Source organism: Lasioglossum baleicum, chromosome 7, assembly GCF_051020765.1.
Source record: "Lasioglossum baleicum chromosome 7, iyLasBale1, whole genome shotgun sequence".
NCBI classification, from domain to species: domain Eukaryota; kingdom Metazoa; phylum Arthropoda; class Insecta; order Hymenoptera; family Halictidae; genus Lasioglossum; species Lasioglossum baleicum.
The window spans coordinates 6074778-6099415 of record NC_134935.1 but is presented as its reverse complement, the minus strand read 5'-3'; the positions used below and the strand labels follow the sequence as shown (position 1 = coordinate 6099415).

The following is a 24638-nucleotide window of genomic DNA, read 5'->3' as shown; positions in this document are numbered from 1 at the left end:
TCGCTTCACGATTACTCCCACACATGTTACAATTAATTTTATTTATAATAAAGAATGTTTACAATCTCTATTTAGAACGATTCATATGATTCATTTCATTAAGTAGGTACATGTACATAATAGGTACGATACGATACGCGGCAGTAACCTAAAACCTGCGAAATGTCAGCAGTGTCGCCAGGTCGAGAAAAACGAGAGGAATTATGTACGGGCATCGTGATCTACGGTCTTACTGGGGGACGTTGAGCGCGCGCATGGTGCTGGAATAGGATATTGGAAGGAGAAAAAGAGGGGAATGTGTGAGCTCCGTTTGGAGCTCAACTGGCAACACCGAATGTCAGTCATTGTTGCTCCCATGTCACTGCCATTGGCCCCGCTCAATCCTCGGTTAGATAGCGATGGAATAGGATACTGGAAGGGGATAAGAGGAGAGTATTCCGAGAATTTGGGTATGGTTTCATACTCATCTGGCACTACTGATGTTGACTAACAAACCAACAGCGATAATGATTCCAATAGTTATAATAAGCTAGTTTGTTCTCACAACTGTTTGCCTCCTTTATGTGACTAAATAAACAAACTTGTTTAAAACACGACTATTACAGGACCGAAGAAAAATAACAGAAATAAGTTACTATTACTTTCGTTTCGGTTTATTCTCGTTTCCGGAAATTCTACTGATTTACAAATGAAAACATGTAAACTCCTATTAAGTACTGCTATATACTTTTTTCAACGTTTCAGCGAACAAGAAATCCAATAAATGCGAAACAGGTTTCGACTTCATGATGTGTACTTATGAGCAATTGTTTCGATAAGATCGAACGATTGTTTACTGACTGATAAAAGAGCATCGAAAATCATGAAAGAATGGCATTGTAAATTGTCAAACACCATCTTAAAAAATAATTAATTGATCCTCCGATAAAAATTTAATAAATCTTCTAATTGCATAATTATATTCCCATGTTTCGTTATCCAACAATCGTACAACTTTTAGAAATTGTTTAAAAGATGAATCCAGGGAATTAATAGTTAATTCATCACAGTTCTGATTTGCTGACAATTGAATTTCTTATTTCTACATTATCAATTAAAGATTATATGTTAATAAATTTTCTAGAAAGAACCATTTGCCCCCCAGTAGACTCAATTTTTTCTATTCACAACATACGAGTAGTTATTTAATAGAATCATACTAATAGAAACATTGATATTTTGAGTGTATTTGTTTAATTCTTTAATTTTGTAATTCTTGCCAGAATTGAGTTGGACAAGGCAAAATCTATAACACGACTTATTTATTATCAGAACGCGAAATGAATGTTGCGCAGCATTAATAGCCAACAAATATTTATGCATACGTTTGCGATTGTTGGAAATATCGATAACAACTAAAAACAAATCCGTTGTGTTTCTTCGAAAGTTTCCATGAAACGTGGAACAGTTTGTGTTTTGCGGGGAGTAAAATTTTTCTATTTTCATAATCACTGAGTAGTGATCTTTCGGTTCGATTTATAGTCAACGTCATCGCTCAGTGATATAACTCGTGCAACTTTAACCTCGGCTCCTCGGATATATAAAGCATTGCGGTCGATCAGTTTCATGTCAATCGATCCTATTAATTAATAAAGTGTCGTCAAGATACAGGAAATCAGGAAACCATCACCATGAAGTTTTTGCTGTTGTTTATGTTCGTTGCCGTCGCCTTGGTAAGTACTCAACTTTTACTCGAAATCGAAGAAAAACGTGACAAATAACAAACACAATTTTTACGACAATGAAGGATATTTGACAATCATCTGAATTTTGTTTGTTACAGGCGGACGAGGAGTCCGAGACCGAGACTACTCAAGAAAGAGCGGCCCGAAACTTAGCCAGAGTATTCCGAATCGACCCGAAAGACGGTGTTCACTGCGCTAATAAATCAGAAGTAACAATGGGTACACATTTTAATTACCTTAAAAATGTTAATGACTATGATATTCCTACAGGGAATCCTTTAGTATTAGTTCATGAAACAAAGTTTTGCCTTTAATTTGATTTTCATATAATATTAAGTCGCTCGGACAGTCATTTCTTAAAGGAAAATGAAAGCCAATTTTTTACCATTTCGAATAAGTTTTTTGACATTTTGTTCTATAATCTGTTGAGATTTTTCAGGCAACTTAACACTAGGTTTACAGTTTACGGGACCCGTCAAAATGACGGGTTCTAACATTCTTAATTTGTGATTACATATTAAGATTGTAAAGAAACTTCCCTGAGGAGGAAATTATTTACCAAATTTATTTCGTGGGGTATATACTATTGAACTGGCCAAAAATTTGGATAGGCACATTGTTGTTACATTTATAAAGTAATGCGAAAGTTATTTCTGGACCACCGTAAACCAAGTGTTAAGGATTCCACGCTCGTGGAATATCTGTTTTCTATTAGCCGGAAATGTGTTATATGACTTTTAACTTTTTAATTTGATTGGAACGCGGAGTTTGAAAATGGGCGAAGTATTAAAGAATGAATTAAGATTTTCGCACTTTGTTACAGTGGATCTGCGAAATGTGGAGGAGGTCATAATGACCGACACCGAACCAACGGACATGAACAGTGTGAAGAGAGGGTGTTGCGCAATGGTTTGCAGCGCTCAAAAAAAAGGAGTTGTAAGTCCTAGCCTCTATCGAGATCAATACAAATATACAAATGTGACGATAACTTTGAATGAATGATTACAGATGGTAGGAGGAGTGGTACAAGAGGAAGAACTGATGAAGTTTCTCCAAGAAACCGGTATACCGGAGGATTTAGAGCGTCAAGCGCGCAATGTCGTGCATGCTTGTAAAGAACAAGGTATCTAATCACATACATACTAAATAATGATTATTCATAAGCACCAACTAACGTGAGAATAGTATAAATGAATTATATGTAATGGCCTGGGTTTACGTTTACTATGATCTACCATAATCGTTTTTTTCTGTTGCTGTTGCCTAACATGAACGGATTATAATAACTGATCTGTTGCAGAGACGGAGACATCCGACGAGTGTATAGCCGGCTACAAATTTATGAAATGCACATACAAAAGAAGTCGGACGATAGGCGAACACGGTAACGCGAAGATGCGCGGTTTATCTTGGTCGTGATGTAAATTTGAAAAAATGGCCGATGAACGAGTAACGAGTTGTTAATGAAAAAAAGAAACAACACCTTATCGGTCTCATTAAAAAAAGCTCGTTTTTACGACAGTTACTAAACGACCGCAAACAGACTTCTACGTAAATATACATATACAAAAATACACTGTGTACAGTTGCGTAAGACTGGAGGAAGTGCACGTTCAAAATGCAATTGTTAAACAATATCCGGCACCTTGTGTGAAAATAGGTCTGCTATATGTATAATGTAATGGTTGTATACAATTCGTCAAAATCATTCTCCGAAATATATTTTTAATCGCTAATTAAATAGCTTCATTCTTGAAACCTCCTGTCAACATCCGAAACCGTCCGTTCGACATCATGTAGTCAACCTGTAACAGACCTGCACCAGGCAGGCCTGTCACTTAACAGCTGTGCACCGGAATATACCGAACTCCTCTGGAAAAGACCGAAACACACCGTTACAAACAATACCCGTTGCCGCGTATCCGCGATGTAGCGAGCACCGAATTCATCGGAAAACGTTGTTTATTTACTCAAACCTTCACACCGCGTCTTCCCGCACCGATTCATCCCCTCGTCAGCAAACGAACCCCCGCACGAGGGGATTTCGCCCCCATCCAAAGCAAAATCTGTAACACACGACTTATTTATTATCAGAACGCGAAATGAATGTTCCGCAGCATAATAGTTAACAAATATTTATGCATACGTTTCCGATTGTTGGAAATATCCATAACTACTAAGAACAAATCCGTTGTGTTTCTTCCAAAGATTCCATAAAACGGGGAACAGTTTGAGTTTCGCGAGAAGTAATATTTTTCTATTATCATAATCGCTGACTAGATCATTCGCTTCGATTTATCGGAAACGTAACCGCTCAGTGATATAACTCGTGCAACTTTAACCTCGGCTCCTCGGATATATAAAGTATCGCGGTCGATCAGTTTGAATTCAGTCGATCCGATTAATTAATCAAGTATTGTCGAGATACAGGAAATCGAGAAACCATCATCATGAAGTTTTTGCTGTTATTTACGTTCGTTACCGTCGCCTTGGTAAGTACTCAACTTTTATTCGAAATTGAAGAAAAACGTCACAAATAAAAAACATAATTTTGACGACAATGAAGGATATTTGACAATCATCTGAATTTTGTATGTTTCAGGCGGAGCAGGAGTCCGTGACTACTCAAGAAAGAGCGGCGCAATACTTAGCTAGGGAATTCCGAATCGACCCGAAAGACAGTCTTGAGTGTGTTAATAAATCAGAAGCAACAATGGGTACACATTTTAATTACCTTGAAAATATTAACGACTATGATATTGCTACAGGGAATCCTGTAGTACTAGTTCATGAAATAAAGTTTCGCCTTTATTTTGATTTTCATCAAATATTAGGTCGTTCGGACAGTCATTTCTTAAGGAATTCAACGCTCGTGGAATTTATGTTTTCTATTAGCCAGAAATGTGTTACACACCATGACCTTTTACTTTTTAATTTTATTTGAACGTGGAGTTTGAAAATGGGCAAAGTATTAAAGAACGAATTAAGATTTGCGCACTTCGTTACAGAGGATCTGCGATATATGGAGGACGCCATAGATTTGAGCGAAACTGAAGCTACGGACATGAAAAGTTTTAAGAAAGGGATTTGCGCACTGGCTTGCTGCGCTCAAAAAATAGGATTTGTAAGTCCTAGTCTCTATTGAGATCAATACAAATATACAAATGTGACGATAACTTTGAATCAATGATTACAGTTGGTAGGGGGAGTGGTACAAGTGGAAGAAGTGTTCAAGTTTTTCCAAAAAATCGGTATTCCGGAGGATATACAGAGCCAAATGCGCAATAACGTTCGTATTTGTAAAGAACAAGGTATCTAATTACCTACATGTATACTTAATTTTTTGCGCTAATTCCAAGCAACATGAGACAAATAATGATTATTTATAAGCACCAAGTAACGTGAGAATAGTATAAATGAATTATATTTAATGAGCGGGGTTAACGTTTACTATGATCTACCATAATCGTTTTTCTTTGTTGCTCTTGCCTAACATGAACGGATTATAATATGTTATAAAACCATACCGTTTCTGTTTCAGTGACGGATACATCCGACGAGTGTATGGCCTACCACAAATTTGCGAAATGCATGTACAAAAGAAGGGAGACGATAGTGCAACACAAATGAATCGTCGTTGCTAATGTGCAAGAAAGCAGCGCCGTTTATCTCCGTCGTGATGTACATTTGAAAAAATGGCCGGTGAACGAGTAACGAGTTGTTAATGAAAAAAACAAACAACACCTTGCCTGTCTCAGTAAAAAAGCTCGTTTTTACAACAGTTACTAAACGACCGCAAACAGACTTCTAAGTAAATATGTACACACCGTGTACAGTTGCGCAAGATTGGAGGAAGTGCACGTTCAAAATGCAATTGTTAAACAATATCCGACACCTTATGTGAAAATAAGTCTGCTGTATGTATACTGTAATGATTGTATACAATTCGTCAGAAATTATTCTCTCAAATATATTCTTGAACCCGAATGAAATAGCTTCTTGAAACCTCATGTCAACATCCGAAACTGTCCGTTCGACGACATTAATTTATAGTTATCCAAGAAAGTCAAAAGGAGGTTTATTTGTCCAGAAGAACACAACAAAATTTTTAAGACAAATTAACGCGTTGACGTAAGTGACTTTGTATGCGTAAATATTACATAATTATTGGATTGTCACTATTTTTAGCAGTATGACAAGATCTCGATGACAATGCAGTTGTTCGACTATCAATGGGAGATTATACGGAACTATTAAATTGCATAATTGGCGACGATGATGTTTGTATATAGAATCATCTTGATATTTATTTAGAAAACAATTGAAAGTTACAGTTTTATGGGTGTCGACGATTAATAATAAATGGTTTGTCATCACAATGAAGTTAGAAGAGTTCAGCAGAATGTGAAATATCTTTAGAAATCGAGGGTATTCTGTTTGATACATCTACAACACTGATTGGAATGATCGGTAACACATTAAACATTTCGAACCCGTAGGCTTGAATAATTAGTTCGAATTGTTAATTTACAGGATAATCTCATACCACTGTGGCACAAAGTGAGACTTGAATTACGTAAGAACATGATTACGACCGATTAGACTTGCATCTGTTTGTCCATTTTCCTAGTATAAATACCGTGCACGGAAGGATGTTTGCTCAGTCGAAAGTGTTACATTCAGTGAAGTTCTTCTCGCAATCAGTATAATCTGATCTGTTAGTGCAAACCTTTGAACACATCAACATGAAGATCGCCATTCTTTTCTTGTGTGCCTTGTGTATTGTGTCGTACGAGGTAGTACCCATTTTCTTTTCAAAGTGCACAGTCAGATGAAGGATCAATACTCGATCTTTCAATTAATTCTTTAGAAGATTTATATTTGACGAAGTAATCGTTTGATCGTAATCCAATTTAGGAGGTCGGTGCTCAGGACGCTAGTATACTACAACGTTCGTGCTTGGAAAAACAAGGAATTGCCATGAGTGAGTATCATTGGCGGTGGACAATTAGTATAAGTACCTCAATCTTCACGCACTGAAATTTCTTTCATTTGCCACTGCAGGTGAAAATTATTATACGTAAAATGGTTTTAAAAGATTTCAACATTTGTTTACTTTGTTAGGCGAACTGTCTTCATTGATAGCTGACGACTCGGAGGAGGGACATAGAAAACGTGGTTGCTTGGAAGTTTGCTATTTCGAGAGAATCGGACTGGTCCGTTCTTCATCTCACATTAGTTACATTTTCTCGAAAATCATTTAAAGTACAATCGTATATATAGAGCATATTTTTCGAAATAACTATACGAGTTTGTTTAGTCCAGCGTATATCATAGACAAGATCGCACAAAATCTAAATAGATTTAATGGGTCAATATCAACATTCCGGAGAATAAAATAATATGACTCGTTTCAGGTGAAAGACGACAAGATCTACTTGGATGGAATCAACAGTATATTCACCAAGGTGATGCCACCAGGTGAGAAAACGGAGATCATGCGACAACATATAAACCAATGTGCCGCAACTGCGACAAGTGGTAAGCAGAGAATGAAGTAATCGCTACAATATATTTGATAAACGAACTTTTAAAAACTTTGTTTTTTTAAGCCGGCGGCGATGATTTCTGTATTGTGGTCGATCTGTTCACACAATGTGGACTCGAGGAATTCAAGCTGAATATCCGCACCTTGATGCACCAAATGACTTAGTAAAGTTCCACTTGCAAATACAGTGGCCGAAATTTCTATAAGTCATCTTCTTTTTAATAGATATTTAAAAAATATCACCATTTTTGTTGATTTATCATATCTGGTCTTGTGCCTTGCGGACACTCGGATAGAGGGACTGCGTACTCTAGACCGCTATGTTTACTATTTACGTTTCTTAAATATTTTTTTCTGTGTGGTGCAGAACACAAGTGCGAAGTTTCAATAAAGTCACTTAGTGTTTCTCTGTATTCTGAGCAGAGGACTACGGAAAACTGCGAATATTCTAAAAGTATTAGTTTTAGAACTCACAGAAATCCTGTTTGTTATAATTTGATTCACGTGTATGAGAATGCCGAGAGGAAAAGTACTAACAAGTGAAGAAAAAGCATCAATCGATGCTTATAAAGATATGGGCTGCTCTAATCGCGCAATTGCTAAGAAAACTAATCGGTCATATACTGTGATTAATAATTATATCAATTTACGTGAAAATTACGGAAAAAATCATCTTAAAGGTAGTAATAAAAAATAGTCAAAGAGACAACATTCAATATTAATGAGGTCTGCAGCTAAGAAAAGAAAAAGTGCAGCACAATTTCGAGCTGAATTGGTGCTCCCAGTAACAACAAGACGTATGCAACAACTTCTAAATTCTTCTGGACAAAAATACAACGTAAATCAGGCCTTAAAGACGTACATAAACCGGCCCGTATTGATTTCGCACGGGCACAAAACACAGTGACTTTATAGAAATTTCGACCACTGTATATCACTTTAACGACATGGTAGATTTAATTAATTCGATTGTGAGACATGCAATAAATGGTATAATTGAAATTCTTACATTATAAAATCATTTACGTAGAAGATGAAACTATATACGTATATGTACACCGAATATCAATGAATATTAGGCAGAGTTCGCAATTGTACGACGAATAGAAGCGTAGTAATAATTACGAGGAAGGGACACTTACGACAGAATCATTGTACTCCCGTGCTCGCATAAGTATGCGCTGCAGCGGTGCGTTCGCGCACATGTAAACCTGATTACAAAGCGAGCTATCGCTTTCCAGCCCGTATATTCTTGCCTGGCGATACACGTTCCCTCCACCACTATACAACGTACACATGCTCCGAAGCCTTTATAGAGCCAGACAACTCGATTCAATTATTGTAACAGAGTTATCCGTCGTCGCTTGGCGCGGGACGCGAGCTAAACGTTAACGTCGCGGCGGGGTCTAAACTGATTTTCAGCTTATTTGCGCGTCCCGGGGAAACGCGTCTTTGAGTAACTGTCGCGCGTAAGGTGGTATCGCGGAAAATTTCCTCGAACGTTTATTTCGCGCGATTAGCCGTCGAAGAATGCCACGAGGTTCGATCTACCTCGGCCTTTCAATGTCATAAACATTTTTTATTTTCTATGTGCTATTTACAGTGAGTGAAGTGCGATAATGTCTCGATATATGCGCGTGAAAGGGATGTGCATAATATTTGTGGAAATCGTATTCCCGCTAGCTTCTGTGCCCCAAAACTTTTTTTTTAATTTATGGTTTTATGTCGCATCAGCTGCTAGGTTTCCTTGATGGAATTTAACTGGTGATTTATTTTGTTATCGTTTGGCTTGTCCTTTTTTTAAAAGTGTGAGATTCAATTTGAATTTGTTACGGAAGATGTACTTCGAATAGATAAGGACCAATTAAAACGACAAGTGCGAAAAACCACGTTCGTAGTTCAGTTTATTTCCGAATTCTCATGTAAAACAACACGGACCTGCCGAGCGAAGAGGGTGGGAATAATCATGTCGATTAAAGCTACGACAATCGTAGAATGGAACAATTGTGGTGTCAACGCGAAATCGCGGCGATGAAGTGACTCCTTCCCGCGGAAAAATCTATCATGATACCCCGACCACTCTCATGAGCTCGACCTCGTTTCCTTGATTTTCGAGCGACACTCCAGGGTCACCGATCCGGAAATTATGTCGAGACGGACTTGGCGTTCTATTTCATGTTACTCGCCACGAATCTCACGGATTTACTGTATCAATACAGACGTACTACTTGAACGCTGGAAATAAATGAATAACGTAAATAAAACAGATTTCAAAATACTGTGTGTAATTTTTCGTACTTGTTTTGAACTGTACAATAACTACTAGTCATTTTTGCTGAATGAAACAAATTGTTCATAAAAGAGGAAATTAATTAAAACGGCTACTACACCTACTTTTTAGAGTGAATTTTTTCGTACTCGTTTCGAACTGTAAAATAACTACTAGCTATTTATACTGAATGAAACAAATTATTCATAAAAGAGGAAGCGAATTACAACTGCGCCGATAAACTACTCGATCGGATGCCTTTCTGACGCGCCAAACGGCAGTCATTGTTTGATAGCGCGCGCGACGCGAATCGAACGTTTCCGGAAATGCGGTTAATATAACTCTGCGGTGGATGTCCCCGATCGGAGCAGCATCGGATACTAACCACGAAGGCCGTAGCCTGTTGGAATTCCGGAATTCCGTGATGAAATTAGCATCCATCGAATTCCTCCATGAACCCATGGTAAGTTATGAGATCCGGGGACGAAAGGTCTTTCTATTAAAGCGCATACTACGCCGATCAACGTGCACGATAGCTACCACCACTGAATAATTCGTGAATTATCGGATGCTACAGCGTCGCTGAATTCCTATTATGTATCCAGACATAACACTTTCACCGATCCCTTTCGAGATCTGTGAATCGTGCGACGTGCCCGCCAAAGTATACCGTACTTAATCGCGTCGATCAAATAATGAAGTTTCAATTATTTTAACTCTTTGCACTCGGAGTCATCAAACAATTTATCATCTCGAAAAATTTATTTTTGGAGCAGGAGCATGAAACTTTTATGCCACACAGGGGGAAGAGCTTTTCGTTCTTCGAGGGCGGAATAACGTAGAGCGTCTACCAATATATTATTTAAATAACAGAAAGTATACTTTTCTTCCCTTGCCGCATATGCGCGGTCTTCGAATCTATAAAAGAAGTTCCCTTAGACAACAGAAAGATGAAACTTTCATAAAAGTACGGAGGATCTTCTATTCTTTCCGAAAAAACATAGTACAACATACTTTGAATATATGGGGTGTCGTTCGACAGAGTTCGGCAAAATGTAATTTCAATTTCAATTACAATTATTTGCCAATTACTGTAATTTGAAATTGCAGAAATAAAATTATAATTACATGTAATTATAATTCGCAATTACTGGTTGAGCCAAAATGGCTCTAAAAAAAAGTAATTAGATACCTACTCAATGGGAATGTCTAAAAAGAACAAACAAAAAGCATATGTTAGGAAATATTTATGATTCATTAAATATTTTTATTTGTAGCTGATTATTTGATATTTCACAAGTTCTTAGACATTTCCATTGAGTAGTCCATCTAATTACTTTTTTTTAGTGCCATTTTGGCGTTAAGTAATTGCAACTACCAATTATAATTATTTGTAATTGCATTAAAATTACTTGAAATTGCAGAAATAGAATTACAATTACATGTCATTGTAACATGTAATTACATGTAATTGTAATTGGTAATTGCAATTACCTTGGCTCAACCAGTAATTGTAATTGCGGACCACAATTACAATTACAGTAATTGTGAAAGGAATAATTGCAATTACTTAACACGATTACAGTAATTGTAATTGAATCCAACAATTACTTCAGTGTAATTGTTCTTTTAAACCACTAATTTTTATGTTTTGGATCATTTAACCGTTTTCTTATTGTAATTATAGTCCACTTTTGCACATGCAATTGAAGATGTAATTAAATACTCATGTAATTAATTACTGCCCTACTCTGTCGTTCGGACAACTGGTAAATAAATTAGTGTAGGTTATGTGAAAAAACCATCTTTCTTTTTATTCTTCTATTTAATACAAATTATTTTCATTGACTGGGAGGTGTTCACCGATTGGACAGGTCACCCTATAGCGAGACACCACCGAATTCTTCGAAAGTAGTGCATATCCCGAATTCTACCGACACATTATTAAATTCTTCGGAAGTAGTGGCCTGTTGTACCCGACACGACGATGAAACTGGCTGCATGCGCGAGTATCTACGTGTGCATATGCAGGAGAGCCGATGCACCGCGTTTGTGGGATGCAGTCGCGAGTGCACCGGCTTACGTGATATAGAACGGCGGGCAACAGAGGTATTTCGCCAGCACACTCCGGCCCTATACATTATGCATATATTACGCTCAGTCCCGTACGTGTGTACACGACGCTCCCGTGCATACGCAGCGTGATCTACAGGGTGTACCAGGTGTCGTGCTGCATTATTTACTGTGCGAGTGAACAGTGATACAAGCAACGGCGCGGTAATCAACTGGAAATAAGAACGACTACCACGGACCGTGAACCCTCGGTTCAAGGTCTCCGACATTTATTATCATTCTTATCAGACAGGCGTGTCCGATATTAATGGAAATTTTCAATTTCTAAAATGATTCTTTTGAAGTGAAACTTCTTTGCTGAGGGGGTTACAATTTTCTCGCGTTACGGAAGTGACGAAATTTCGCGAAGACCCTCGAATAGTTTGACAAGTAACATTTTCATAATTAATTTACTAACTTTAACGACTTCATTGGTGAACTTTTAAGATTGTAGAATGTAAAATGAAGCCTTGGCTACATTCCCATTTCAGTTTTATGCAGGTTTGATGCTTAAATTGTTAGTTATTAACAAATTTTGGAGAAGTGGTATGTTATGTATGTCTGTCCTTGTCGCACAGTTCGACCCTCCTTGTCTTGCGCATTATGGGAACTTCCGAAACAATCAGCCCGCGCAACAATTGTTAATAAATAATTAACCAGATTTAATTTGTGAACATTTGCAATTGGATAACATAGAATCAATCTCCAGCTACTTCCACATGCAGTTTCTCATCGAATTTTGCTTCGACTGAAAGATTTATGAACAATTATCCAAATCCTTGTTCTAAACTAACCTGAAAAATTTTGACAGGTATCAGGTAAGTAAAAAAACATACGCGTGGAAAACCACGCGCGGCAGAAGTAAAACTTCTTGCAGTCTTAGGGTGGATTTATAGTGGAGCTGCGAGCATCGATGATAGCGGCGCGGTGAAAAGAAACCAACATTCGTGACAACATTTCGACACATACTAATGAAAAAGTACATATGTATTTTCTTTGTTTTTCTTTTTTTTTCCACCGCACAGCTCACCTCGCTGCTCCACTATAAATCCACCCTTAGAAATAAATTAAGATTGGAAATGGTAAATAATCCTAATGAAGCAACGACAAGATCAGGAACAACTCTCGATGCAGTATTTGCAAGACATTTAGACAAAATAGGATCAAGAATATTTACACTGATTTATATCACATTTTAGCTATCACAAGCCAATTGTTTCAATGATAGAATCATAGAAAATCATAGAAAAAATAATGAACGATCAAAAGCGACGCAACGAAGGAGAGCGTATGGGAAAGAAGGAGACATAGTTCATAGCATTTCCCATACGCTCTCGTATCTTGTTGTTTTTAAAGATACGTCAAATGTCTAAAGGACAAAGTTGAATGATAAAATGGGACTCATACGATACCAAAAAAATTACATAAAAACAAACATTTTTTTGGTATCGTATAAGCCCCAATTTTACCATTCAACTTTGTCCTTCAGACATTTGACGTATCTTTAAAAACAAACAAAGATATTCAAGGTGGTCAAGTTAGGTGAAATGCCCTGTATATGGTCTAAGCGTTTCCCCCTGAATTCGCGCTCCCTCCCCTCAATGGCGACTCGGTATGGGCCGCTCGTTCAACAGAAGAGCTAGAAACGACCCGAGTTCGTCGCGAGAACGCCGACTAATAAACCTAACTGCCATAAACGCGGGGATCATTCGCAAAACTCCGGTGGCGCGTGAGCGAGAGCGTCTCCGCGAAATTCCCGCCATAATAATTCGCCACTGTTACGATTACGAGCGATCATAAAATTAAAGGACGGAGAGGGACAGAGAGAAATTTTGCCTACGCGATCACGTCCCCTCAATTGTTCTTTGTTTAATGCTGCTTCTCAGAACGACGCAACACTTTGTGACGCTTCGCAGAGGGTTCGAAATGCTCAGGAGAGTGCCAGGTCACTCGTCCCGGCAAATTTGTTGAGAACTTTCGGCTGTACGAGCTATTTCATACTTTCTTCATGAACTTGCGATTGCATTGTCACGATGGGATGCAATAAAAAACACTTTTGACCAGTTTGTCCATTTTTGTAACAGATATATAATTTTGAAACATCCTGTACGTACAGTGTACGCAGTTATAATTTCGAGCACATAGGTTCTTCAGACGGAAAGCATTACCGGAAATGCTTGTCACGTGGTTTGTTATCATCGCGTTATCGCTGTCTTCAACGATACATCAAATAGTGTTGTGTGTACGCTAGTGAAGTACCTAACTAGTTCCATTGCTGTCGTCTTCGTCCTTTCGAAAAATTCATTTTCTCTCGGTATTGTTCGTCGCGAGACACGCCTGAGAGCAGACGATGGGAATCCTCCCATCGCTTTCTGCATGGGGTAAACGCCTATGGTGGACCACGCGCCTAAAATCGATTCAGAGAGACACAGACAGGGCATAGACCTCCATCCCTAGAGTGGATTCGCCGTAACTTCTACAACACCTAAGTCGAGTTACTTTCTCCAAACGCCTATAACTACGTTAACTTACGGGTTCAAAGAAATCCTTTTGCACACATATTCGACAATATTTATAAGGGACTGTCGCAAAGGTTGGGACGTTTGATAAGTTTGGTTTTCTTGATGAAATTCAGCAGATAGTTGAATTAACAACAAGAATTTCCAAATACAGTAAATCCTCGACTTACGGATTCTTAGAAGCGAATCAGCGATGATTCAGTGAAGATAAGTGTTTCATTGGTATCGAAATTTTTATACGAAAGAGTACTTGTCACCATAGTGGTGCCTGGACCAAAATCCTGGATCAAAGATACAAGAAGGGTTTACCTTCGCGCTGTGAATCGAGCAGCCACTTACTTTTATAACCACGTTTTATCCTCTCACGATACGTTGCCATTATGAGCTCACCCTCTAGCCACGTTCGCCATGGTTCGTTAGCGAACCACTCTCCAACTTCCGAACTATTGCTTTAAAATGAATGGAAGAATGGGAATTGATACGGATAGCGTCGAGAATTATTCGGCGGAACAGGGCGGGTCGAAAAATTGGAAGTAACGCTAACGTATGGCCAGGAAATGGGGAGCGGATTGTTGTAGCGTATTTCGCAATTTTCCTAACAAAGAGCGCAATCGTGTTCCTCCCCTTTTTTCGAGTCGTGACGTTCGTGAGAAATTATTCTTGCGAACGGTTCGCTTTGTTCTTGTACGAGTTCCTTTAAATTCTACTTCGAAAGGCTGTTGTCTATAGCTATATACATATAATTAGACTGTAAATTTTATGCATTTTATACAGTATAAACATTAGAAGAATTTACAAAAAATTCTGGGTAGATCAAGTATGAAATAGTGAACACGCTTAAAGAATTTAAAGACGCTGTTCCACAATTTCCAACTCATTGCAACTATTAAAAAAAGAAATGGATGTCTGTATACAGTTAGGAGCAAAACTGATCACACACACTTTAGATTAGAATAACTTTTTTATGAATGGACCAAACGACTTCAATTTCTCTGTTAATTCTAGAAGAATTAGTTTAGTAGATGACATCTAAAAAATGCATTTGGTCGGAATTGTGAGAAACAATAGTAACAATTGATTTTTACTACTTTATTAGCTGGGCCAATAACGAAAATTTAAATGATGTGTTTGGTCAACTCATGCAAATTACATACGCTCCGAAAATTTCATTGAAATTGGTTAATCGGTTTACGAGTTACAAACGATCAAAAGTGGTAAAAATTTCAATTCTTCAAGATTCTCGGTAAAAAAAACACTTTTGATCGTTTATAACTCGTGAACCAATTAACCAATTTCAATGAAATTTTCGGAGCGTATATAATTTATACGAGTTGACCAAACACATCTTTTGAATTTTCGTTATTGGCACAGGTAAAAAAGTTGTAAGAATCAATTTTTACTATTATTTTTCGCGTATTTTTTAGATGTCAAATATTAAACTAATTCTTCTAGCCTTACCGAGAAATTGAAGTCGTTTGGTCCATTCATAAAAAAGTTATTCTGATTTCAAGTGTGTGTGTGATCAGTTTTGCTCAGAGTTGGGCAGGAATTAATTACACGAGTAATTAATTACATCTTCAATTACAATTACATGTAATTGTAATTGTATTTCTGCAATTCCAATTCCAATGACATGTAATTGGAATTGGAATTGCAATTACTTTCGCTCAACCAGTAATTGTAATTGCGGACCACAATTACAATTACAGTGATTCGTCAAGTAATTGCAATTCCAATTACAATTACATGTAATTGTAATTGTATTTCTGCAATTCCAAATTACAGTAATTGGCAAGTAATTGTAATTGTAATTGAAATTACATTTTGCCCAACTCTGGTTTTGCTCCTAACTGTATAGTCCCTGTATCCTGGGATTAATTCAGACAACTTTCATTCTGCATAAAAATCAGAAATCTAGTCGTAAGATTGAACTGCTACGATCGTCAATTTTACGGAAGCTTGCAAGTGCTTGTTGGTTATCTGTAGTTAAAGAGCACTTAGAATAATGAAGTGAAATGGCTGTCAGGAAATCCTTCGAAAAGAGGCCAGATAAATCTGTGAACTGGCGAGGTCAACACTGGTAGACACACATCTGGATAAGAGAAATCTTATCCGACTTACCTGAGTCGTTGACATCCATCCTATCTCTGTTATCGCCTCCGCAACCCGTGTATCTCGTGATACTGCATTCGCGAGAACAATTGCACTATTGTCGCTGGTAGGTTCACGTTTTCTCTGTCCGTTGAACGGTTCAACAAACTTGTCTACTATACACCGTGCAATAATGCGACTTTTTTGTGAAATCACTTGTTACGTTGACGGCCGAACGAAAGTTCGAGCACTTGCGACCGTAACAACAATAATGTCGGGGTGATAGTGAAGGAAACATAAATTTCGGACAGTAGACAAGAATAGAATGTATAAATTCGAGTAAGTAGAAAGAGACAAATCATTCAATAAAGTCAAGAAAATGACAAAGAGAAATAAGTGTATGTAGTACGCAGCAAGGATCAGTGAGTAATAGAAACTGTTATTAAACCCAATCCGACCGTGTTAGTACAAAACCATCTGGTAGCAAGTGCGTGAATCATCGACAGAAATATTCAACTAAAGATCAAGCAACGATCTGATCGGGAGGCCCGGGGAGAAAAGTGTTGCCGTGTAATGTTCGTCATAAGCGTAATTTGAAGCAATAAAAACAAAAAATTATATTATTTTCAACCTATTAAACATATTAGGATAGAACTCACCGGCGAGAGTTCTTTTAAAACGATACCTAAGCTAATCTATCCTATTGTCATCATCGGAGATGCAACGCGGTAAGTTTTTGAATCGGCCTATAAAGACCGCGGGACGCTCGATCGTTGAAACGCGCCAAATGCGTGAAACTCGCGTAGGTTCCGGCATTTTTTCGCGCCACCCACGTATAGAAACGGGTTTCCTCTGGACGCGTATGAATGCCAGGCCATTCACTTAGCCGTGACTAGAAAAATCGCCGACATTGTTAATTACGATCCCGCGATACTCGTTCGCAGTTCCGCCGCGTATTGTCGGCGAACAAAAAAACCAGCGACATTAGACTCGCGAAAGCAGAACTACAAAATCGAAATCTTAGGCGTATTCTTTTCCAATCAGATTAAAATGCGTGGAAACAAATATTTGGCCTGAATAAATTTGCACAATTCAATGGAAATGTATTCTTGTTGGCGAGACAAACGAAATTGTCAATCATTCTCATTGTCAGGATTTGAAAAAACATTCTTCGTAAAAGGTAAAAATCTCCATCACCAAAGGACTAGTGTTCACATCATTGTACATTCTTTATATTGCTTTAATTTGCACATAGGGAAAGTTTTATTATCATTTAGACACCTACTTCGGTGCAATAAGGATATAAAAAAGAAACTTCTCTTGCCCTTTCAATACAAAAATTGATCCCTCAGCATTACGTGCATTAAAGCGAAGGAGGAGCTCATTACTGCGGCACAAAATTCACTAGACACATTATTAAAGTCCCTCAGTCACTGTCTGTACGAACTTCATTCCTTATACGAATGTATATTGAGAAATTGACCGACTATAATTCGACCGTTTAACACTAATCGTACTGAGCACAAAATGCAAATACCATACATTGTTTTATAAAAATGACAACAATGAATTTTCTGAAATCTCTTGCAATTTTTACAACAGTAGAAATTCATTTATTAATTTCTAATGGAATTAGAAATGTTCAAGAAATTCTGGGATATAAAATTCGACAGAATTCACTGCGACTTTCATTTATTTCAGACCTAAAAACGCTACCACCACGGAAATAAGATTTTATTTAATATTCAACTTTTTCTTAAAATTCGTCTACAAAAATTGCAAATTGCATAGACGTCCGCAGTCTAGTTATAAAGTAAAAAATGTAACACCGGTCATTTGGCCAGTCCTGGTACGATTAGTGTTAATAATAATCTTGATTTCTAGCGAGACTTGCAAAAATCGACATTGGAACCCGGCTAAGGAGAATGTTCGATCAAAGTAGAATCAGTCATACGAGGAATGTGTCAGAAATTCGTCGGGTATAGTAATTCGGTATCGACGATAAAGAACTGAAATGTACGTAATGTTACTTGTTTTATCGTGTGAATCGTCCTCGTTGATCGGTTCGCATTGAGTCACAAAGTAGTATCGAATGACACGAAACACGCACGACTCCTTTGCGACGGATGGCAGTCTCATTGGCAGTATCGTTTAAAGAACAACAGTTATGTAAATCGTGCACTCTCGCGCACGTGTCACCGCCTGATATTAAACAGTGAATAACTCTTGTTGTTCGCATTGAACAATGTAACAGCACGGTTAGAGAATAATACGCCGATCATTTCTGATCCTGAATGAACAATAAATAATCCTTACCTCGATAGTTCCACACCATTCCTTTGTCGCAAACACGGTGCGTTTCACGCTTCATAAATCACTTTCGAAGTACACGCAATTTCAATGAAAAACATAACGTCGTTCCGGTTCGAACGAAAAATCGAGACGAATTTGATGGACGTACCCGTCGCGGATGAAAACACGTACGAATTAACAACCGGTAACGCAAAATATTAAAAATCTACGCGAGAACTCAACAGTCTGTAACACCTGTTGCATTGACAAACACGAACTGGAATGTATGACACAAATTTTATCGAGCCTGGACTCGATTTGCACGTGTGCTGCCATCTTGTAAAGAAATCGAGTATCTAAGTCTGTCACCAGATCCTCTGTGCGCTCCTATCAAAGTCGAAGCACACATGAGAGCTATACAGTTACAATTCGGACGCTCTAAAAAAGACGATAACTTTTTTAATACGGTACTATACGATTTGAACTTTCTTGGGAAGCTAAAGCAATTAGTTTACTACAGGATGTGAAAAGAAATTTGTTTAAAAATTGCAATTGATCGGAATTGTAGAAAAAATACTAACAGTTGCATTTTATAACTTTTTTATGTGGGCCTATATTGAAAATTTAAAAAATACGTTTTGTAGATCTGTGTGAATTAAACATATCTTGAAAATTTCGTCAAAATTAGTCGACCTTGCAATAAGCTACAAACGTTTAAAAATGGTAAAAATTGCAGATTTTCGGTCTATATCTAACAATCTGCTAACAATAAGAATTCTTACATTTTTTAATGCCTGTCGTTCTCTCCTGCATCAACCGATTTCGATGAAACTTTCACAGTGCAGCCAGAAATCAATTGGTTATCATTTATTTCCTGACACATTATATTTACATTTACTGATGAAAAATGAAGATATTCATTGCAGCAGCAAATGATTCGTGCCGCTTTCCCCATAAGACGCAATGCAAATTCCGGCCTGAATTATTTAAACGTCCGTACAGCGCCATTTCATGCAGCGGCCAAACGCTCAAACTGTTAGCCAAATTTAGTTCCGAATCTACCGCTAGATGGCGCTGTTACCGACGGGTTCTCGGTCGGTAACGTTTGGCTAGTAGTTTGAGCGTTTTGCCGCTGCATGAAATGGCGCTGTACGAACGTTTAGGAAGAGCAAATAATTCGTGCCGGAATTAACATTGCGTCTTATGGGAAACGCGGCACGAATCATTTGCTGCTGTAATGAATATCCAATATTTTCTATTTTACATGAATAAATTATTTTTATTGTACAATACAGACACAGAGCATTCTCCAGTATATACCCACCAATTTTTTTAGCCCTTGAATAACAGTGTCATTGAATATTTGTAGTTATTTTTTTGAGCTTCAAAGGCCTAGCCGAACGTAGAGAAGGACAGCGCGTGTAAAGAGAGACCACGCGCGGGCCTTTGAACTGTGCCGGCAACTGCGACTCCCCGCGTCTCTTTCTTTCCCATACGCTGTCCTTCCTTGCGCCCGAAACGTTCATTGTCAATTAAACCACTAAATACTCGTAAATAATCAGAAAAATGCCACAAATATATTGATGAAAGTTTTATAAAAAAATAAGTAATAATAAAAAAGATTAAATATTGGTGTTACATTGTGAGGACGCCTTTGAACTGTGCTGACGACTGCGACTCTCCGCGTCGCATTAGTAGTGGTTCACACCGATATATCCGAACCGAGATCAGATTACTAAAGTGGAGGGGATATTTTTTTTTTATTATCGTGTACAGCCTTTCTAAGTTTATAGATGATTTACTGTATAATATGGTTTAAGCCACCGACGACGTGATCTTGTCGGTGCAAAAGGTCACTGAAGAGATTCTCGTCGGTAAAAAGGCAAATCATCAGTATCTTAATCTTACGAATAGAGGACAATATCGAGCTAATAGCTGCACACTTCAAATTTGCGTTGATATTGTATCTAGAAGGTAAGACATGCTAGATGTAAGAACTCTCATGTAGTCTCTGGTTCTATTTAGGTAGAGACTATTCAAATCATAAAAGTTCCAAAATCAGGGTAGAATATTGGTACCGACATTAGAATGTCTCAATTTTTCATCGCAAAGCGGTTCGTAGGTGAGTTTCAAACTAAAACTCAATAAATGATACAGTTGCAGAATTTTGTATGGAAATAGAAATATATTTGTTACAGTTTTCTAAGTTTGTGACTCGGGCATCCTAAAGCAAAACCAGTTTCTAGAGGTGGATGGGTTCACTCTTAGTGTAGTAACAGAAGAAGCATTATGAAATGGTATATGCCAATAACTTCCTGTCTTTTGAACACCAGAGTTTATGTAGTGGTCACGATCCATAACGGATCCACTCAGTGGTATTAAATTAACCCCAAGACTATTTACAATATAAGTATACTGATGAAAATGTTGCCACCTTTTGAAAAGCATAGAAACCTTTGAATCGTTCAAGGCAAATTTATGCTGACGCATAAAGTCATTAGATATGAATATAGTATCTTGTCCACTCGATACTGTTGCAAACAATGTAAATTCATCATCATTTGATCTAAAATTTGCAGAATATATCAGTTACACAATATATCAGAATATGAAAATTATTACGTGTAGATTGTCATAATACTCACATATTTTCTACATAATAAAAGTCTGCTATATTCTTCAAATTTTCGAGTTTCTTATACTTGAGCATATGTGATTTTCCAATTACAAGAATTCGTTTGTTTTGCGAGTGAACATGTTGAACAACGTTTATCAACTGAAAAATTATTAGATTCAGTGTTATTAACGTGTTTTATAAAACCCCCCCACAATTCTTAGCAGTACAGGAAGCTCTTATTTACAAAAGTTAATGATTTTCTATGAAACCACTTACACTATCAACATAGCGATACTTAGTTTGAGCAACCCTTGAATATACAACATTTAACGCATCAATAACAACATCATACGGTTTCTTTGATTCTATAAACTTTATAAAATTAGCCTGTTCTCTCGGATTAGTTATCTGATAACCTTTCTCTATGATTAGTTTCTTCATGATACTTTCTTTTAAAATCTGAAATTCTTCCATCGTTAAATCTGATTCGAATGCTTTCAGTTTACATCTTGTACACATCGATCTATAACAAAAGATAAACGTGTCTGGAATAATACCATATATAAAGTACATAATACAGTAATGTGGATAAACATTATATACCGGTATAGAGCAGTCGCTTTCGCCGACCAACCATGGTCATTACAAGCGACTGAAAATTCCTTTACAGATGTCTCGTGCGGTATAATTCCATATTCTCTCCATAATAAAAGTAATCTTTCAATTCTGGCGTTGAAATCTTGTTTATCTTTTAAACAATATTCTAAATATTTAGTATACACTTTAGGCGTAGGTCCCGAACATTTTTTAAAGGAAATGATCATATATTTGAACATCAGTTCTATCTTCTCTTGCTCTAGTAGACACATAATAAAAGCATCGTATCCCTTTCTAAGGAATTCCACAGACTCGTACTTTTCAAATTGTTCTATAACTTTAATACATTCATCCACATTGCCCAATTTTGCCAATACTGTAATGCAAGCATTTGCAATCTCTGCGCTTAATACTGTGTACTGTTCTGAAATCTCTTTATACACTTTCCAAACATGTTCTTTCTCTGCGTCACTGAGTGGACCATTCTTATATCCATACAAAAGTAGATATTCCGCAGTAGTAACTATGGAAGGTTTCTTACTGCTTTCTATAAGCTTGTAATATTGTATTCCTGCATGCATCAAGTTTTGCGTTTGGCATGTGCTTATAATGAAAGTGTCGAGGGCTAACGGTGTCACATATGTTTTGTCTAGCATGTCTTTCTTTATTTCTTCCCATACTGCCTCCGAAATATCCGGCTGCGATAACAATTTCTCATAGGTATCTCTGCACTTCATCACTACCTCGTTCCTCATACGATGCAGTAACACACTGCGTGGAGTATATTTTGTAGAAAATGTTCGTGTTTGTTTGAGGTATGGAGAAATAAATTGTTTGAGAAACGCCATATATATGTGTATATCTAAATTTCCTTCGGCAACACTATAAAAGTGTTGGAAAAATTTCCTTTAACAAATACTATCAACAAATTAATTTCGAAAGATCTCTTATTTTATCGGATTCCAAGATCTTTCAGTTTATACGTGCGTTTATTTCATGCGACGCACTGTGTCCTAACCTTAAAAGATATTTCATAAACTTGTATAACGATTTTAACGAAAGTACGATGTCATCTAAATTTCCTTCGACAACACTGCTATAAACGAATTAATTTCGAAGGATCTCTTGTTTTAACGGATTCCAAGATCTTACAGAATTTTTTATGTTTGTTTATTTCATACGAATGTGTTGTCTGCTAACCTTAAAAGATACTTCATCGACGTGTTTATAACGATTTTAACGAAAGTACGATTAATTCGTTTATAGTGATATGAGAACTATAAATTCATTGTTTCGAACAATATCTTCACAGAAAATGACGGAAATGTATTTCAATACTTTCTATTATTGTTTCGAACGTTAAAATCGAACACATGTATGCGTATAAACTATAAACGACTATTTAGGAATTACATACCAGGAATTACATTGAATTACATACATAGGAAGCCTATTTAGGAGTAGTAGTAGGAAGCGACTATCAGCGACTATCGATGTACTATCGATAGTTCTCACTATCGCAAACTATCGATGACTTACTTTTACTTATCGATAGTTCTCGGTAGCGAAATTTGGGGGTTGGCATGTAATCGTTTTACTCGATAAATATTGTTAAAATCCGAAGAAACTAATAGAAGATTAAACTTGTAAATGTTTAATATCCTAGGCTAACCCCAACAATATCAAAATTCATTAGGTAAGCATCCAATGGCTTTTTTGTATACATATCGATCTTCTAATACCGCTAATACGCGGATCATGAAAGCATTGATAAATCATTGGCATCTCCAATTCAAATTCAAACTTCATCGTAAATGTTTAAAATTCTTATCAAATTCTACGAAATTAAAGAGGACAATGTTAAATTTCATATATATTTTTCCAGGTCGTTACAAAAATCAAAATAGCATCGAATGCAGCATCTGGAATTTAATTCGCAATGGTATCGCCAATTATTCTAAATAAGTTGTTTTTTTACATGTTTTACGATTTTTGGAAAATTCAAATATTTCACGAGACTGAATGAAATATTTTAACTCAGTTATAGTAAGCAAATGTATTCCTAGACAGCGGATTTTATGCATTTATGACAAAAATGAGTAGGTGTAATTTCAAACAGTAAAACCATTAGAAGAATTTAAACATACTGTTGTTATTTTCTATTTCACTCCAGGTTGTTGCAATCCAGGAAGAAAAAATGTTTATTTTGCTTAAAGATCCGCCGTCTAATTACGTAACAGTACTGATCTGTAGAAGATTTATTTATGTTCTTTATATGGTTATCTATAAATTTTTGTCATAAAAACATTAGAATTAGAAGTGTATTTAAACATACTGTTATGTTATTTTCAATCTATCAAACATATTAAGACAGAAAATAAATTTCTATTACACTCCAGTTTGTTGCAATGCAGGAAGAAAACGTTTAAAATCTTTTTGTAAATTTTGACTTGGAATACTTCATAATAATAATTATGGAGCACAAATGTGAGTCTACTGTACAGCCAAGTTTAAAGTGAGTTGATTTAATGTGAAATGATACATTATTTATTTAAAGTGCCTAACAATTTCAGAACCGATTGTAACTTGTTCTGAACGGATCCAGTTCTCCTTCGTATCGAAGCGAAGGATTGAATGTCTTCATCCATCGCAGGGGCATGATGGTTAGCACTCTCTCAACTGGACGCGCACGTTCTCGTTGGTCTCGGCCGTTCGCTGCCATGCCACTGTCGCGACGACAGTGCACAGTTCGACTCGCGTTTGACCACGATGCCGTGCACAAGCGGTTCCGAACCGACTTATAAAGTGAACTGATAAAACCAGATATCGTTCAGTCTCGTTTCCAGCGGTTCCACATCCCGTTTCGACC

The 24638-nt window shown here is 37.0% G+C and overlaps 5 protein-coding genes across 8 annotated transcripts in view; 3 read left to right on the top strand and 2 right to left on the bottom strand.

The window, feature by feature from the left end:
• The window catches only part of Spri (Src homology 2 domain-containing protein sprint), a 267117-nt gene extending 248297 nt beyond the window's left edge, over positions 1-18820 (bottom strand). The window contains exon 1 of the mRNA XM_076426790.1: positions 18580-18820. The gene's annotated coding sequence lies outside the window, so the exon portion shown is untranslated. The remainder of the gene's footprint in view (positions 1-18579) is intronic.
• On the top strand, positions 1553-3465 carry LOC143210199 (uncharacterized). The gene is made up of 5 exons (XM_076426845.1): positions 1553-1712; positions 1823-1943; positions 2548-2660; positions 2733-2847; positions 3025-3465. The coding sequence occupies exons 1-5, from the start codon at positions 1671-1673 to the stop codon at positions 3141-3143; spliced, it is 510 nt and encodes a 169-aa protein (XP_076282960.1). The 5' UTR covers positions 1553-1670; the 3' UTR covers positions 3144-3465.
• LOC143210204 (uncharacterized) lies at positions 3621-5716 on the top strand. The gene is made up of 5 exons (XM_076426853.1): positions 3621-4216; positions 4327-4441; positions 4733-4848; positions 4921-5035; positions 5266-5716. The coding sequence occupies exons 1-5, from the start codon at positions 4175-4177 to the stop codon at positions 5352-5354; spliced, it is 477 nt and encodes a 158-aa protein (XP_076282968.1). The 5' UTR covers positions 3621-4174; the 3' UTR covers positions 5355-5716.
• On the top strand, positions 5857-9550 carry LOC143210208 (uncharacterized). The gene is made up of 5 exons (XM_076426856.1): positions 5857-6520; positions 6642-6708; positions 6849-6940; positions 7142-7265; positions 7337-9550. The coding sequence occupies exons 1-5, from the start codon at positions 6470-6472 to the stop codon at positions 7435-7437; spliced, it is 435 nt and encodes a 144-aa protein (XP_076282971.1). The 5' UTR covers positions 5857-6469; the 3' UTR covers positions 7438-9550.
• A 996-nt stretch (positions 18821-19816) lies between the features above and the next one.
• Positions 19817-24588, bottom strand: Mldr (mitochondrial ribonuclease P catalytic subunit). Of its 4 annotated transcripts, none has more exons than XM_076426819.1 (5): positions 24335-24588; positions 21776-22651; positions 21449-21695; positions 21201-21331; positions 19817-21121 (listed from the first exon to the last, which is right to left on the bottom strand). In XM_076426819.1, exons 1-5 carry the CDS (start codon positions 24415-24417, stop codon positions 20758-20760), a joined length of 1701 nt encoding a protein of 566 aa, XP_076282934.1. In that variant the 5' UTR covers positions 24418-24588; the 3' UTR covers positions 19817-20757. The 4 variants fall into 4 exon arrangements, with proteins under 4 accessions (XP_076282934.1, XP_076282937.1, XP_076282938.1 ...); XM_076426822.1 differs by lacking the exon at positions 24335-24588 and adding an exon at positions 23187-24321 and having other exon boundaries at positions 19820-21121; positions 21776-22787; XM_076426823.1 differs by lacking the exon at positions 24335-24588 and adding an exon at positions 23187-24321 and having other exon boundaries at positions 19820-21121; positions 21776-22687.
• Between the last annotated feature and the right edge of the window lie 50 nt (positions 24589-24638).